Genomic DNA, 15,802 nt, shown 5'->3' on the forward strand with positions numbered 1-15,802 from the left:
TGAGAGACTGAAACGTAGGTAGGAGCTGTTACGGTGTTCTTTGTGCTTAAGTTATCTTATCTGCCATTTACAGTTTATTTCTTTTCAAAATGTTTTCTCCTTTTTTTGTATCAACTGTTCTAAAATAAGAGCTTAAGGAGCTGTACCTTCTCGTTTTGTTAATAAACTCGACCTGCAGTAAGGAAGGTTGAGAATAGGAACAACATGCTCTGTCAGCACAGTTTCTACGTTGAACCAGAACTGTTGAATGAGTTGTGACCCAGATCAACAGCGCATATGTTTTTATAAGGACATACACAGAACATGGGATTACTGTTGGTTTATTTATGCATTTATGTAATACCACATGAGTACATATAACAGACCCAAAGCAAACTGATAAATGAACAAATACAAACATTCACCATCACTGTTAGGGCTATAGCAGAGTGGAAAATGATAAGGCTTTATTTATTACATTTTTCGAACAGAGTTTTTGTTGTATTTACATTTATTTTAGTTTAAGATGTGTTTAAAACCATATACAGAGAATCTGATATATTTCATTAATTCAAGCTCATGCACTATATGCTGATAAAAGTCACATCTACACAATTCCCTCGACAATTCATTTCTCCATGTACACAACACGCATGCATGCACGCACACACACAGAGACACACGGTCAGAACAAGTACACACAGATTGCAGATTATATATTGTGGACTTGTCTTAAGGGATAAAACTGAGAGGATAAAGTCCTTTCCCAAGCAGCCTCCCTCTACCACAGCACGGACCAAACAGCCAGAGAGGGAGACTGAAGGAGAGGGGGAGCCTGCAGACCTTAAGCACTCACGCAAAGAGGGAAAGGTAAGAGTTGTTTATGTTACAGGCACTTTTTCTTACGTGACCCACGCTTTGCTTGTTTTATTTATTTAAATATATATGTATTATATATGTGTTAAATCGTATTCAACTAAATGTATTTGTTTCTGATTAAGGGTCACTTGGTATTATGTACGATAGCACAGGAAGTTGTCTGATCTCAATCATTTAATCAATTACTAAATCAATATAATGAAGTGATTAGAAAATAACTTGTTGTTTGTAGGAATGACTATGCAAAGTTTAAGGAAATATCTATTCTGTTTCTGTGATTAATTTTGTGATGAAATGTAGTTGAATCAAAAGTCTAATGTCTGTACAGTTCAAGTTCAAGTCTCTTATTGTCAGATGCACAGAACAACACAAGGTCAGACTGGGCACTGAAATGTTTAAGACAAGACAATGCAAACAATTGGCATAGCATAACATATAAGTACACAGAACATCAATTTATGTAAGCTAAGCTTAAATAAGTAGACCTCCTAAATATATAGATACGTATAAATAATACAATATACTAAACCCTAAATACACATAATAACCTATAGCCAACCCTATAAACCTAAGTGAAGTACAGTGAAGTACAATAGTGCAATATTACTGATAGTGCAACCTGGAGCTGAAAGCAACAGTGTGTAAGTAACTAGTATGAAGTGAATCAATGCCCATGTCTATTCAGGAGCCTGATGGCGAAGTACAGTGAAGTACAGTAGTGCAATGTTACTGATAGTGCAACCAGTAACGGGTGTACAGTAGGGCCAGTTGCAAATACTGCGTTGCTCCATATTTCACCCTATACAGCTCTGGAAAGAATTGAGAGACCACTGCACCTTTTTCTTTTATAAAAAGAAAAAGGTTGAGGATGACAATTTTAAGTGAGGAACAGAAGCCCCCTACAAATGTTACCCTTCTGTTCCTTACTCAACATTGTCCTTCTTAACTTAAAAAGTTAAAGGTCTAGTGGTCTCTCAATTCTTTCCAGAGCTGCATACTTGGCCAGTGCACTTTGAATCCTTTAGATAGGTTACAGCTACAGTACAGTGTAGCTTTGTTTTACTCCCTTGCAGTGTCCCACAAAACAAATACCTTGGTGACATTTGACATAGCAACAAAACATGCAACTGTCCACTTTCTATCTTTTATAACAAGAAGGAATGTTTTCAAGATGTCCCACTCTTTAACTCTGACTAACAAGCATGAACACTAATAGGTTTCGAGTGGTTAGAGGCTTACTAGGCTTGGACAACAAGAAGCATTGCAGGTCTTTTGATGAAAACTCCCAGGTCTCCCTTTCTAAACCCCTGTCCTCTGGCCAATGCCTCTCTTTGTTTCGTAAGAGCATTATCCAAAGATGTCTCATGTGCTTTCAGAACTGTGACGTGTCCACGTAAACTTAAGACCACAGAGCAGAATCGTAACAAAAATGTGTTTAAGCAGGTCATGCAGACACAACACTCTTGTCCCTGTTTCTGCCCTTATATAACCAGTTTAGGAGTCATGGTCGTCCCAGTTATTGATGACATAATTCATGACAAAATTATTCTTGCCAGAACTTCTGTTGAGGATTATGTTTGTCCCCAGCCACTGTATTGTACACATTGACAGTGAGAAGCTCTACAAATTACAAAGCAAACAACCACCTTATGGTCTAAGACTTGGCATATTATTCAATTTAAAATTTGTTTTTCAGGTATTTCAGTTTGTGCAAGTCTCATTAGGGGCATCTTCAGCTAAACACAACATGGATTTGGAATCACTGTATGAGATTATAGGGTAAGACTGTCCTACTGTCTACTCAGTGGTCTTTTTAATTATATTTATTGTACTGTATATTATGATATTATAATGTTTTGGGGGGAATTTTTTGACATTCCCCCCGGGGCAAGTAGGGTGAAGTGAAGTGCCTTGCCCAGGGACACAACTTCACCTGTCACTCATCACCCCAACGGTCCTTCTGAGAAACTCTCTCTCTTTGTGCTCCTCCAATTGTAGGAAGGAGAATGTGTATCTATACGGCTTTGGCACTTTTGTGGTGCTGTGGATACTGATATGGCTCTACCGCGACAGCATAGAGGTCGACAACATCTCTGAGAAGTATGTCTTTGTCACCGGCTGTGACTCTGGCTTCGGGAACCTGCTCAGCAGAAAGCTGGACCGCAAAGGCTTCCGTGTCCTGGCTGGCTGTCTGACGGAGAAGGGGGCGGACGACCTGAAGAGGGCGACAGGGCCCAACCTGAAGACCGTGCTGTTAGACGTGACCAACACTGATAGCATTAACAAGGCCATGGAGTGGACCAAGAAGGAGGTTGGCGACAGGGGTGAGAGACTCCTCTGAGGGTGGTGTTACTCCTAACATTTGGAGGTGCATTTTGAAAGATGAAAACATGAAAACAAAGTCTGAGGTTTCCAAAGTCATCTGTTGAATGAACTAACAAGGTTGTTCCAGCACATGGCTTTGAGACATGAATTGACACCAGCGCTGTACTGTCTTCTGTATATAAAATTATCATCTGAACAGGAACACAACCATGAGTGGTTACATTGTTGTATCTGTACATAATATCCTCAACTTGTTCTGCTCTTCTCTGTGGCAGGCCTGTGGGGCATCGTGAACAACGCGGGCCGCGCCTTACCCATGGGGCCCTCTGAGTGGATGAGAGTGGAGGACTTCCACAGTACCCTAAAGGTCAATATGAACGGAACTATCGCCATGACGATGATCTTCTTGCCGCTCATCAAGCAGGGCAAAGGTCGCATTGTGAACGTGGCGTCGGTGCTGGGCCGGGTGGCCGCCAATGGCGGTGGTTACTGCATCTCCAAGTTTGCTGTGGAGTCATTCTCCGACTGCCTCAGGTAGAGCATGACAACAACATCAAATACCAAATCAAATACCGTATCATCAACAAATATGGTCAAGTACTCTTGATTTCCTGTCAAGCTTGGCAAATGTTTTTCTTTTTCTTACAGGAGGGATATCAGCTACTTTGGGATCAATGTGTGCATCATTGAACCAGGCTTCTTTAAGACCCAGGTGACCAGTCTGGAACCCATTGAGAGAGAACTCCATCGCCTGTGGAACCAGCTAACCCCCGAAGTAAAGGCCAGCTATGGAGACAAATACCTGGAGAAGTGTAAGTACTGGAGGAGATCACACAGTGCTGCCACTCCCCTCCTGTCCTGATAACCATTAACTTTGAAGAACATTTGACTATAGATGATCTGCAGAATATGCAAGAGCATGGGTTAATGGGATTGAGGATTACGCGTTAAGCAACAACCACACATTAGGTTTAAGGGATTAGTTTGCAGTTAGCATGTTGCTAGAGAGTTAGGCCGTGCGTTCTACCCCAGCCCTTTAGTGGATCTTCTCTCTCCTTTCCCTGGAACCTCATGTGTCTGTGTCTGTTCCTCCAACACAGACATCCAGATCCAGCGCCTAATCATGAACGCGGTGTGTGACTCGGACCTGAGTAAGGTCACCAACTGCATGGAGCACGCTCTGACGTCGGCCCACCCGCGCACCCGCTACAGCGCGGGCTGGGACGCCAAGCTTCTGTGGATCCCCCTTTCCTACATGCCCTCCTTTGTGGTGGACATCGGTCTGAAGCTGGTGATGCCTCGTCCGTCCAAGAGCGTGTAAAGCGCTACCGCGCCGTCGGCGTCAGCTGGAAGGCCCAGTGAGCAGGACAGGGCCCGCTCTGAGGGCGGTCAGTGTTGAGAATTTCACACCCAGGATTTCCCTCTGCCCGTATGTTTTTAATTGTCGTCAAATCAATCGCAGTGAATCAACTCGTTAGAAAAATGTCTCACTGCACACCCAGAGGTAGCGTGCCTATAGCCAACCAACAGGATGGTGCAGGAGTGGACGATGACATCATCATTCTTCTGCATTGTGCCTGGCTGCTCTTCCGAACCATATGCCTATACATATGTAACACAATTGGCTTCAATTTTATGGAGTTTACTCTAGTACCCATACTTCTCAGACATTTCTTAAGAAATGATTTCAATATTTTATGAGTTATGCTAAAGTAATGTCAAAATTACAGTGATTATTTGACAAACCATGCTCCAGACAATTGGTGAGTGCATTGTTTACAGTACAAAAGCACAGAACAGGTAGAGTTACACATTAACTTTTGTTGAATTTGAAACTTATTTGTGCAAGAATGCATATATGCAAAATAAATTATGTAAATTTTAATGTCTCATTTTATATTTGTTTTGGGAAAATTAGCCCTGTTTGAGGAGATCTACACAATCCTGTATTTGTGGATTATTATGCTGTGTAAATAATCAGCTTGTTGATCCCGTGCCTTTTGACACCGTTATTTATGTTGTTTAGTATGTTGAGCAGTATTGGCCACTGTCTGGGCCACACTAAGTGTCATCCTCAAGCAGTGTTGTCTCCTTGGAGGGCACTGATAGTCCCGAACTTTAAATAAAGGTGTCTTTGTTGAAAGAACTGATGGCCCTTGAACAGCTGTTAAAATAAATACGGAATTATTACACGCTTTGAGGGTTGTTCTCTGCAGTTGTGATTCCTTTGACCTATTTTGTGTACCTGACCCTATCGAACAAGTTCAAAGTAGCCTAGTTAAATTACCCAATATTTCTCAACGCCTAACGGAACTTTCAACACAGATTTTTCAGATACTGTAAGGAAAAGGTTGTGTCTCATAATCACACGTTTTTTGTTATTTGGCTATTCCACAGGCTATTGCAAATTATGACCGAAAGCAACTTGTAATGTGGGTTGAATATAGGCTAACTATCCGCTATTTGAGTTTGTATATTTTTTATGATGGACGTCACAACTTTTGCTAATGATCTACTGTTTGGACAACGTGCCTGATAAAGCATGCTGTCTCATTGGCTACTGTTGTCGAGACTCCAGCCTACTCACAGACCAATATATGTCGCAGGAACAGTCTGGTGCTCACGTCAACTCGGATAAAGAGATTTCATCAACCGATGTTAAGTTTATTAGTGTTGATCAATCAAGTCTGTAATCGCAATTATACGTTTAGAGATTAGTGATGTCGGTAGCCACTCAGAAGACCATGCATTGCTTGAAAGTATTACGTGTGACTAACTCGGCAGCCGAGTGTCTGGTAAAAGACGCATCTAAAAGATTTCGGTTTGGTAAATACAACGGCGGTTTAGTAAACTGTCATAACGTTCAACCTTCACAATTCTTCAACACAAGCACAACAAGTCGGCACCAGCGGACTCCTACAGATATTGATCATGCGCAAGTCAAAATGTGAGTTCCCTCTCTCCGCAAATTGCATAATGTTTATCTGGTATTCAACAGATATTGCCTTTCAAATAAATAAGTAAATACACCGGTATGGACATAGCCTACTGTAGTTTATCAATATTGTTACATTGTCCTCGTTACAGAAAGACTACAGGGATCTGGTTGCTGACAGTGTGATTTGTTTATTACTAGGCCCGTTGTTTATAACTGGACCCATCAGTTTTTTTCCAATGTGCTTGTCTCGAATAGATAATAAACGAGTAGTTCACTTCATCATCCCTCTCACGTTTTCACTGTATTCAGGAGTATGAGCAGAAAGGGCTTGTTCTCTGGAGTGGAGGACATGCTTTTCTACACCATCACCGAGGGACAGGAGCAGATCCCTGTTTCTCACTTCATCTCTGTAAGTACCTGCTATCTCCTGCTATGTCAGGCCAGCCAGACCTTATCACAGCTCACTAGGGATGCAGGAACCATCTTCACCTGACAGACAGATACTGGTGCGGTCAAGGGGCTACTGAGGATACAAACTTCAGTCAATAGAGAAGGTGGGAGTGAATGATTAACAAATATGACACTGGAACATTAGACTACAAGCACCAGGCATTTCCTTGAAGCACAGTCTCCAGAGATAGAATGGAGCTCTTGTTTTGGGATGGGTTTCTGACACGAATCTTAGCTTTCATCACACTTGCTATTCCTGCTCTCGCATATCTAGGTGCAAAGGATATTTGAGACGCAGACAGCCACCTGCTGCATCAACACTAACATTTGTTTAGTTTGTTTGAGGAGGTAGGGTAGGTCATGAATAAGAAAAGACTCAAGCTACTTTTACAAGCAACTGTTATCATGTCCATTGATAATAAATGATCACTCTGTAGATTTTCACACTATTGTGCCATAGGTTTCAATGTACCTCAAACATGTTCAGATTCCTATCTGCAGCAAATCAGTTATGAATGATTGCATACTGTACATCCTCTGTCTACAAACTCTTAATTTGTCACGCTCCCCAATGGTTCCTCAAGGCCTTGAGAAGCACTGGGCTGCTGACCTCCGACCCCCGCCTGAAGGACTGTATGAACAAGCTGCGTCATGTGGTCAGGGATTCTGTGGGTGATGTCATGTTGGACCGGAAGCTCTTCCACAGGTACGGCCCGGTGAGAGTGGGTCAGATTAGACCAGGTGACATTTCATTAGATTAGGTGAGATTAAAACAGCCTTTATCTCGATGATGGATCCTGGGTTGAGCCTTAAGTAATCTCTCCTCGTTGGCGTCCATCGTCGTCTCACCGGGGTGGAGAGGAGCAGTGGACCCGGTCCTCCAAGCTGGTTTGTTATAAGGAGGAGGTCCACAATTGAGGAGATGCTTCTGAGTCTGCTGGTGGTAACCTGTAGAGTGAGTACAATAAAGTAGAGTATGGTAGAGTACAGCAGAGTAATGGAAAGTGAAGTAGGGTTGTGTTGAGTAAAGTATAGCAGATCAGAGCAATGGAAAGTGGAGTAGAGTAGAGTAGCTTGTTGAGGCCACCCCTGCTGGCCTTTTACACAGCACACAGCCACTCTGCTCATCATCGTATCGCTGTCCATCTCATTTTACCACCAGGTGCCAGGATGACTGGAAGAGACAGAGCTATTCTTAGATTAACCCTCTCAACATTCCACATCAATGAAAGATTTGTCGCCTCCCTCCCCCTCTTTCTTTCCCTCTCTCGCTTTCCTTCCCTCTCTCTCTCTTGCTCTCTCGCTGTCTCACTCACCCAATATCTCTCTTTCTTACTGACTGACACACACAAACTATTCTTTTCAATCTATGTTGTTTTAGTAAGGTATTTTTGTTTCACCCAACAGAGTGTGAGAACAGATGAGTGGAGTGTGTGTATCTGTGAGGCCTGTGACTTGTCTGGTTTTCCATTCTATAGGATCAGATGAGATTGATAGATGGCAGGTGCTTCTGTTTTGGAAACACTCTTTCATTCTCTCTCTCTCTCTCTCTCTCTCTCACTCACTCTCACTCTCTTTCTCATTCTTTCTCTCCCTTTCTCCCCCTCTCTGTCACAAACTGTAAACAAACACACGCTCTCTCTTTCCATCTCGTTCCACCTCTCTTTATCGGCCTGTATTATACTGTGTCTCATGCACACACGCGAGCAGGGGAAATACTCGAAAGGAATATGAAGTGGATGGGCCGTGCTGTTACATGATTCCTACCCCACTTAATGACCATCGTCTGTGACAAGCTGATAGGAAATGTTCAGAACTGTTGTGGAAACTACAGCTGAGCCGAGCCAGGGAGAATTCAAATTCCTATCGGTGTGAGCACACACGGCTAATTATACTCTGTGGATCCTCTTAACTGCAGTACATGTGGCTTTGCTCTGTGAGCTCTCTGAGCTGCCGTAAACAAAGGCTGATAACATCATTCAACCTCTTTGTTGATTTTGGAATCGAGCCAAACACTGTCACTCGATCACGTAGTAAGAGTCATACATGTTTACCTCTGAGCATCTAGTGAGAGCACAGCTGAGTCTTCTAGTGGCTCAGTAGTCCAGGATCTCAGTAGGAACTGTGCAGGAGAGAAGTAGCCCTGCCCAGCACTGAAAGAGTTCAGAAATCCCCTCTGTGAGATCCTCTCTGGTCAGTCGGTAGATGATTTAGTGGCTCAGTGACTTCAATCCCACCTCTGATTGGGTATTTTGTCCTCAGATGTGTGGGAGGTAACATCGTTCTGCTGATCCAAGCCTTCAGGAAGAAGTTCATCATCCCAGAGTTCGATGCTTTCGCCTCCAAGATCAACCAGATCTACGACAGGGTCCAGAAGCAGACTGAGGGGCATGTGAGTCGTGTTGTTTACCTATTCAGACCTACTTTACCTCACATCATATCATGTTTTTTATTTTTCTCTTTCTCTCCTCTCTCTCTCTCTCTCTCTCTCTCTCTCTCTCTCTCTCTCTCTCTCTCTCTCTCTCTCTCTCTCTCTCTCTCTCTCTCTCTCTCTCTCTCTCTCTCTCTCCCTCTGTGTGTCTCTCTCTCTCTCTTTCTCTCTCTCTCTGTCTCTCACTCTCATTCACTTTTTGCTTGGAACACTTTATCTCTGTCTCTCATTCTCTTTCTAAATCCTGTAATTCCTCTATACCATATGACTGTGCCCATATGTGATATTACTATTCATGTACTGGACTTGATTTGTAGTTTTGCTGTCTCCCTTTACTTCCTGGTTACAGGTAGCTGACTACATTCCCCACCTGGCTAAGTTTAGCCCTGACCTCTGGGGAGTGTCTCTGTGTACCGTGGATGGACAGAGGTAGATGATGCTGACTGACCCAGGATCACTGATAAGCCTTATTTAATGACTCCTCACTACATACCTTTTTCTTTCATCCTCTCTCTCTCCCTCTCACCTCTTTTATTTCCCCTCTTCCTTTCTCACTTTCCTCCCCCTTGTCTTCCCCTTTCCTGTCTTTTCCTTCTCTCCGTGTCCCCTATTTTCCTTCCCTCCCTTCCCTCTTCCTCCCTGCCCCGTGCAGACACTCTGTGGGGGACACCAAGGTGCCGTTCTGCCTGCAGTCTTGTGTGAAGCCTCTGGAGTATGCCATCGCCGTGCACGAGGCCGGCACAGAGAAGGTGCACAGCTACGTTGGCATGGAGCCCAGCGGTCTTAAGTTCAACAAGCTCTCCCTCGACGAGGAAGGTGGGTAAGGTCCCTCTTCCCTACTCCCACACAGCCTACCCGATTGGATGTCAACGTTCCTAGATGTCAACATGTCATGCTGGTGTCTTTCTGAGGGGGGGCGTTTCATGAAGCCTCACCACAGATAATCATCAACATCAACATTAGACCATTTTCCTTGGTTGTATTAGGTGCAAGCGCAATTATGTACATGCTATCAGGAGAGGGTGGAAGCATTGTGTAAGCATTGTGACACATGCCATTCCAGATAACTTATCATTATGGACCCTGTGGAGACTTAACCTCAGCTTGTTAACCAGAGGTTCTCAAACTACTTTACTTTCTACATGATGTTAAAACACGGTTTCCTTGTTGCAGATAAACCTCACAACCCTATGGTGAATGCTGGTGCCATCGTCATCAGCTCTCTGATCAAGGTAAACGGGCAGCTCTGACCCGACCATGACCTGCGGCTCCTAGTGCAGGCACCAGTGTCACATCACTGACGGCAAACAGGCGCTGATCTCACTATCCAAATCAGTAGCTTCATAGAATGGTTCAGGCATCAAATGCTACGAGGTCCTATATAGCTGGAAGGAATTGAAGGTATTCCAGAGTGTTTCAAGTCCTACCTCAGAAAATGGTCTTTGAGGTTAGGGTTTTGTGGGAAACTCGTTGAATCAATATTTGAACCAGCTAAAGGCTAATGTGCCTCTAGAGTATGAAGCTAGTTGTTTTCCAGAAGAAAATCTATATTGTCTGTTATCATTCAGATTGACACATGATTTGTGTGGGTTTGTGTATACTGGTTAGATATTTGACTAAAATCAAATACACATTACGGCAATCTAACTAAACACAACTGAAGTTTGGCAGAGAATTAATAAAAAGTTTGACCTGAAAGTCTTTGACCCATTTTGACGTAGGCAGGTGTCCCTGACCCGGATCAACTGGCCAGCCCACACACCCCTTTTTTAACCAAAGAAAATCACTACTTTGTCACTGTAACTGGTCACAGCAGTGGACCGTTCATTACAGTCATTAATATAACTCACCCATATACAGTACCTTGTACATTGTTGAATCTTAACCTTTGGCATTTGTGTTTTATCAATGCTTCTGGCGCTAGCTGTTACATGCAGTAGCTTCTAATCTAGATTTAGCTAACGTGATTAGATCTTTACAAGGTGTTCTGTAACTGTGCCTACTGTGTCTGCACCAGAGTGCAAATTATACAATGACAATTGGGGGGGTCACTTTCTTCTCCAGGGCGTGTATCGACCCCCCCAACCTATTGTTTTTACCTCTTTTGGAGGGGTCTAAGTCTTAATTAGGGGGGTCAAGCCCCCCCGTAATTCGAACCCTGGTTTGCACTAAGGCACAGTTCAGTTCTAACACTTCTGGCTGTATGGCAGGAGCCAGATAAGCAGACAACATCAACGTTTGTAACGACTGATAATGAGATGTGAGGCGATTTATTTTGAGGCCTGATAGGTTTTTGAACAACACCCCCTAGTGGCAAATTGCACACAATACAACACATTGGATATTAGGTCTGTATACTTAAATGATTTCCACCGCAGGTTATTAGTGTTATGTAACCTGTATTTATAAGTACTCTAGAGAGCAGAGTGGGAGGACATGAGAGGTTTTTAAACTTTTACATATTTATGTTACTTTTTCCTTCAGGCATTTTGTTAATGTGTGTTTATTCTGTCTTTCTCTGCATTCCAAGCCTGGTTCTAACAAGGCAGAGAAGTTTGACTATGTAAGTAGACTACGGTGGTGTCACTCCAGCCACTTGGATACACAGTCTGTATATAATATACAGACTCTCAGCAACCCCCCCCCCCCCCCCCCTATCCTAAATACACACAATTACACACCACAAACTATTTCACAATCACACCAAAGTAAATATATTTTTATCATGAGCAAATACCCATGCAGATCAGTGTTGTAGTCCTGCTCCCTCTTTAGGTGATGGACTTTGTAAAGAAGATGGCCGGCAGAGAGTATGTGGGCTTCAGCAATGCCACGTGAGTCACACTAACTAAATGACACTGCAGTGGCTTCAGCCTGGCTCCTGTCCTATCTTACAGTGAGTCTGTCTCTAAGCCTGAAATCCCTCATATAAAATGGTAGATACAATTTCAATACTGAATGATATAAAGTAGTAGGACTGTCACCTAGAGTCTCGGCTTGTTGAACAGTATGCGAACGTAGCTTTAGGTCGGTCGTCACTCACAACGTCGCGTGTGTCGTCCTCGCTTCCAGGCCCAGAGCTGAGGGGGTGCACTACTCTCTGCATTATTGATGGTTCCGTATCGATGACTCTCTGTTCTGTGTCTCAGGTTCCAGTCCGAAAAGGAAACAGGCGACAGAAACTTTGCCATCGGATACTACCTCAAAGAGAAGAAGGTCAGTGAGGACACGAGCAGGCTGTTGTCTGGGCAACTGTGGGAGTCCTGAGAGAACAGCACATCCTTTTGATTGACACACTGACTGACTGACTGACTGGTTGATTGGATGGCTGATTGGTTGTTTGATTTAGAACTTGCTCTGGTTAAAGGATTCAACTATATACGGTGCAAATTCGCAGTAGTAATATCAATACAGAATAATGTTGAGAGGGAATTTATTAGTGAGCTCTATCCCAATGCTTTCTGCTTTGCACCTGCAGTGTTTTCCTGGTGGGGCAGACATGATTGATGCTCTGGACTTCTACTTCCAGGCAAGCTGAGCAATATTACTGTTGTACTCGTAATGAAGATGAGACTATTTGAACGTCAATGACAGTGCTACAGTATTACAGAGGAACAACTTAACAATAACATACAATACAGCCATAACAGAGTAATATTAACACTTACCCAAGTAACAGAGTAACATTTGTAATAGTAACAGTACTATTTTAATAATGATTTTAAAATGTTATTTCAAAGTAACGCACAAGTGAGCATACATGTTAAGAAGCGTTCTGTTTTAAGACAATAACATTTTAATCGTTAAACGACAACACTGTGAGATGCTTTGGAGTTGACCTCCTTTGGCTTATTATTTGGTGTGACAGTGTGGTTGTCCACTCCCCCTCAGCTGTGCTCCATCGATGTCACCTGCGAGTCTGGGAGTGTCATGGCCGCCACGCTGGCCAACGGCGGCATCTGCCCAATCACAGGCGAGCATGTGCTGAGTGCGGAGGCAGTCAGGAACACGCTGAGCCTCATGCACTCCTGTGGCATGTACGACTTCTCTGGACAGATGGCCTTCCACGTACGTCGTTTGGACAAAGTTGTGTTGTAATTCTCTGACACACTCCTTTTTTTGTTGTCAGTAACGACAGTTATTCACCATTGCAGCCTACACTTAGTAAGTAGTAAGTGACTGAAGTGAGTCTGTGTTGTTTTGATGATTTAAGTGAAGTAACTAAGCAGTTCATCAACCAGTTGTTAGTCATTAGAAGTGGCTGACAAGGCTCCCCCTCCTGTCTCAAAGTATTTGTAAGGATAGGTGCGCTCTACTTTCAAAATAAAGGCGATTTAGGGTGTGAGTGAAAAAGACTATTAACTTAAAAACTTAAAAACTTAAAAACCCGCTCTCAAGCTTGTCTCATTGCTTATTTTGACCAGTTTATTCCCAGACGTGTTTCGGCCTAAGCCATCATCAGTGTCACAGTGTCCCCTCCTGTCTCAGGTGGGCTTGCCTGCTAAGTCGGGATTCCGGGGCAGTGTTGCTGGTGGTTCCCAATGTCATGGGGGTGATGTGCTGGTCTCCTCCGCTGGACAGGGTCGGAAATAGTGTTCGAGGCATCGACTTCTGCCAGGTTAGGTAACGCATGAAGCTACGTCGCTAGCCTCTCTTTCCCAGTAATGAATCACTGAATTATAATTTTTATGGGGGGAAAACATACAGTTTGAAATGCTGCAGTGTTTTACTTTGGAACGAATCAAACTCCGTCATTCTAGATCCTTCTTCAACTTTTTTCCTCTCTTCTTTTTTGTTTTTTTCTCTTCCATCCCAACCAGGAGCTGGTGTCGTTGTTCAACTTCCACAACTATGACAACCTGAGGCACTTTGTGAAGAAGCAGGATCCTCGCAGACAGGATGGGGATGACAGGGTATAGTGCTGCCACAGCTCAACTTTAGACCCCATACCAGCCACCAGGAACTGGAAAAGGATGTCATGGTTTAGGAATATATGAACCACCTTGTGTAGCCAAAAGCAGTGGCGAGGAGATGCGATAAGGTTGCTGTCAGAGTCTAAGAAAAGCCTGAGGGATGTAAGTCTGTCTCTCTGCTGTCTGTATTTGTAGAACAAGTCTGTTGTCAACCTGATGTTTGCGGCCTACAGCGGAGATGTGTCGGCCCTGAGGAGGTCTGTATCTGAACTTGAAACATAAAGCTCTGGAATATATTGAGAGACCACTGCACTTTTTTCAAAAAGTTGACAATTTCGAGTGAGGAACAGAAGGGTAGAATTTAAGAGGCCACTGCAAATTCTTCCCTTTTCTGTTCCTCACTCAAAATGGTCAGTCTAAACTTTTTGGAAAAATGAAAGAAAATGGTACTTACTTACTTATTATGGTACAGTACTGTTGTCTGGAAATGTATAGCTATTATGTATTTCAGTAGAAAAAAAAAAAAGTGTCCTCTATTTTCATCTTGTTAATGTCTCAGGTTCGCTTTGTCATCGATGGAAATGGATCTGAAGGACTATGACTCTAGAACAGCCCTTCATGTGGCTGCAGCCGAGGGTGAGCTAGTTTCAGTCATGCTGCCATTCATACCATGCTTCAGTATGGCATTATATAATACACTACATGATATAAAAAGATCATTTACTATGCTGTACTTTGTCATGATTTATTGTACTCCACCATGATTCGCGGGTAAGACATTCATTCAGAGCTTAACCCATTAGGATTCTGTGATATCTCTCAGGTCACATATGTGAGTGGTCCGATTTTTGACAGCTGCTTGCAAAGTGAACCCTTTCGTGAAAGACAGGTAAGACACAGCACATCCTCACTTACAACCTTCCTCTACTCTGACCCCTCCGCCGTTCAGTTGAAAGATATTTCTGTCAAAAGTCGTCCTCATCCGACACAAACATCTCTCTAACCTGCAAGGTCACCTCGAGTCACGAGTTGACTTGACAACCGAATCCCTCGTGACAAGGCAGCGGGTTCAGCCTCAGCAGGTACGCTCCTGAAGGACGTGTTTACAACCGTGTGTCTGTGCTTGCAGGTGGGGGAGCCTGCCTGTGGATGACGCCATGCAGTTTGGCAACGAGGAGGTGGTGAAGCTCCTCCAGGAGTATCAGCAGCTTTGCAAGCAGTCCAACACCCAGCAAGAGGCGGAGGAGCCCCCTAAACTGGAGACGGTGGAGGGCATGGTGTGACACCCTGAGAGCCCGGACTGGACAGAAATGTTTTATGAATACTCGGAATAGCAAACAATCCCACAATATCATAGGATTACTGATACTCTGGTACTCTGGTACTCTGAGTATTCTGAGGACTGCTCAGGAGATTGTAAAGTACAATGTGTGACACCCTAGCCATAAGAATACCGTGCTCTAGCCGTTTAGCAAATATCTTTAGGTGATGTAGGTGAACACTGTTCTGGCACTGTGCTCTCATGATAAATGGAGCGTATTTTCCTGTACTAGCAATCAAATCCCCAAAGCAAGTGAATGTCTGAGAATCCTGTAAAGGGAATCCATGTAAATACTGCTTAGCTTGATTGTAAATAACAAAGTATATTTGCAAATAATTATTTTATGGACACTGTTTGTATTGAACTTATTCTTCATCACTTGAAATTCACCAAAGTGACGGTACCTTTTGTCATTCTGAATATGAGATCTATAAAACATTTTCATATTTTAACGAGACGTGTGTGATTAAGTCATTAGATATAACTTTCTCCTCTAAGTAATTGTGTTTTGTAATCTTCATAATATAACAAGGAACACTGTTATGAACGGATAGCACATTGTCAAT

General features: G+C 43.3%; 1 protein-coding gene and 1 pseudogene across 2 annotated transcripts; both read left to right on the top strand.

Moving 5' to 3' along the window:
- The first annotated feature begins 721 nt into the window (after positions 1-721).
- rdh5 (retinol dehydrogenase 5 (11-cis/9-cis)) lies at positions 722-4,987 on the top strand. The gene is made up of 6 exons (XM_084705112.1): positions 722-849; positions 2,555-2,637; positions 2,857-3,182; positions 3,459-3,717; positions 3,832-3,995; positions 4,284-4,987. Exons 2-6 carry the CDS (start codon positions 2,606-2,608, stop codon positions 4,502-4,504), a joined length of 1,002 nt encoding a protein of 333 aa, XP_084561238.1. The 5' UTR covers positions 722-849; positions 2,555-2,605; the 3' UTR covers positions 4,505-4,987.
- A 757-nt stretch (positions 4,988-5,744) lies between these two features.
- On the top strand, positions 5,745-15,688 carry LOC146272480 (glutaminase liver isoform, mitochondrial-like; annotated as a pseudogene). Its single transcript, XR_014766668.1, has 19 exons — positions 5,745-6,130; positions 6,431-6,530; positions 7,156-7,277; positions 8,834-8,963; positions 9,352-9,431; positions 9,655-9,818; positions 10,176-10,234; positions 11,533-11,565; positions 11,778-11,836; positions 11,978-11,991; positions 12,081-12,218; positions 12,481-12,531; positions 12,894-13,070; positions 13,491-13,620; positions 13,823-13,915; positions 14,111-14,172; positions 14,475-14,559; positions 14,719-14,804; positions 15,045-15,688. The product of XR_014766668.1 is annotated as a glutaminase liver isoform, mitochondrial-like (transcript).
- Positions 15,689-15,802: the final 114 nt, after the last annotated feature.

This window comes from Hypomesus nipponensis, chromosome 9 (assembly GCF_054491055.1).
Source record: "Hypomesus nipponensis isolate SF chromosome 9, ASM5449105v1, whole genome shotgun sequence".
In the NCBI taxonomy this organism is placed as follows: Eukaryota; Metazoa; Chordata; class Actinopteri; order Osmeriformes; family Osmeridae; genus Hypomesus; species Hypomesus nipponensis.

What these genes read in the sequence shown, in the direction of transcription:
- rdh5 (XM_084705112.1), top strand. Translation starts at nt 2,606, where the DNA reads ATGGATTTGGAATCACTGTATGAGATTATAGG. An exon ending in GAAGGAGGTTGGCGACAGGG is followed by an intron (nt 3,183 to 3,458) that starts GTGAGAGACTCC and finishes TCTCTGTGGCAG; the next exon opens with GCCTGTGGGGCATCGTGAAC. An exon ending in AGACAAATACCTGGAGAAGT is followed by an intron (nt 3,996 to 4,283) that starts GTAAGTACTGGA and finishes CCTCCAACACAG; the next exon opens with ACATCCAGATCCAGCGCCTA.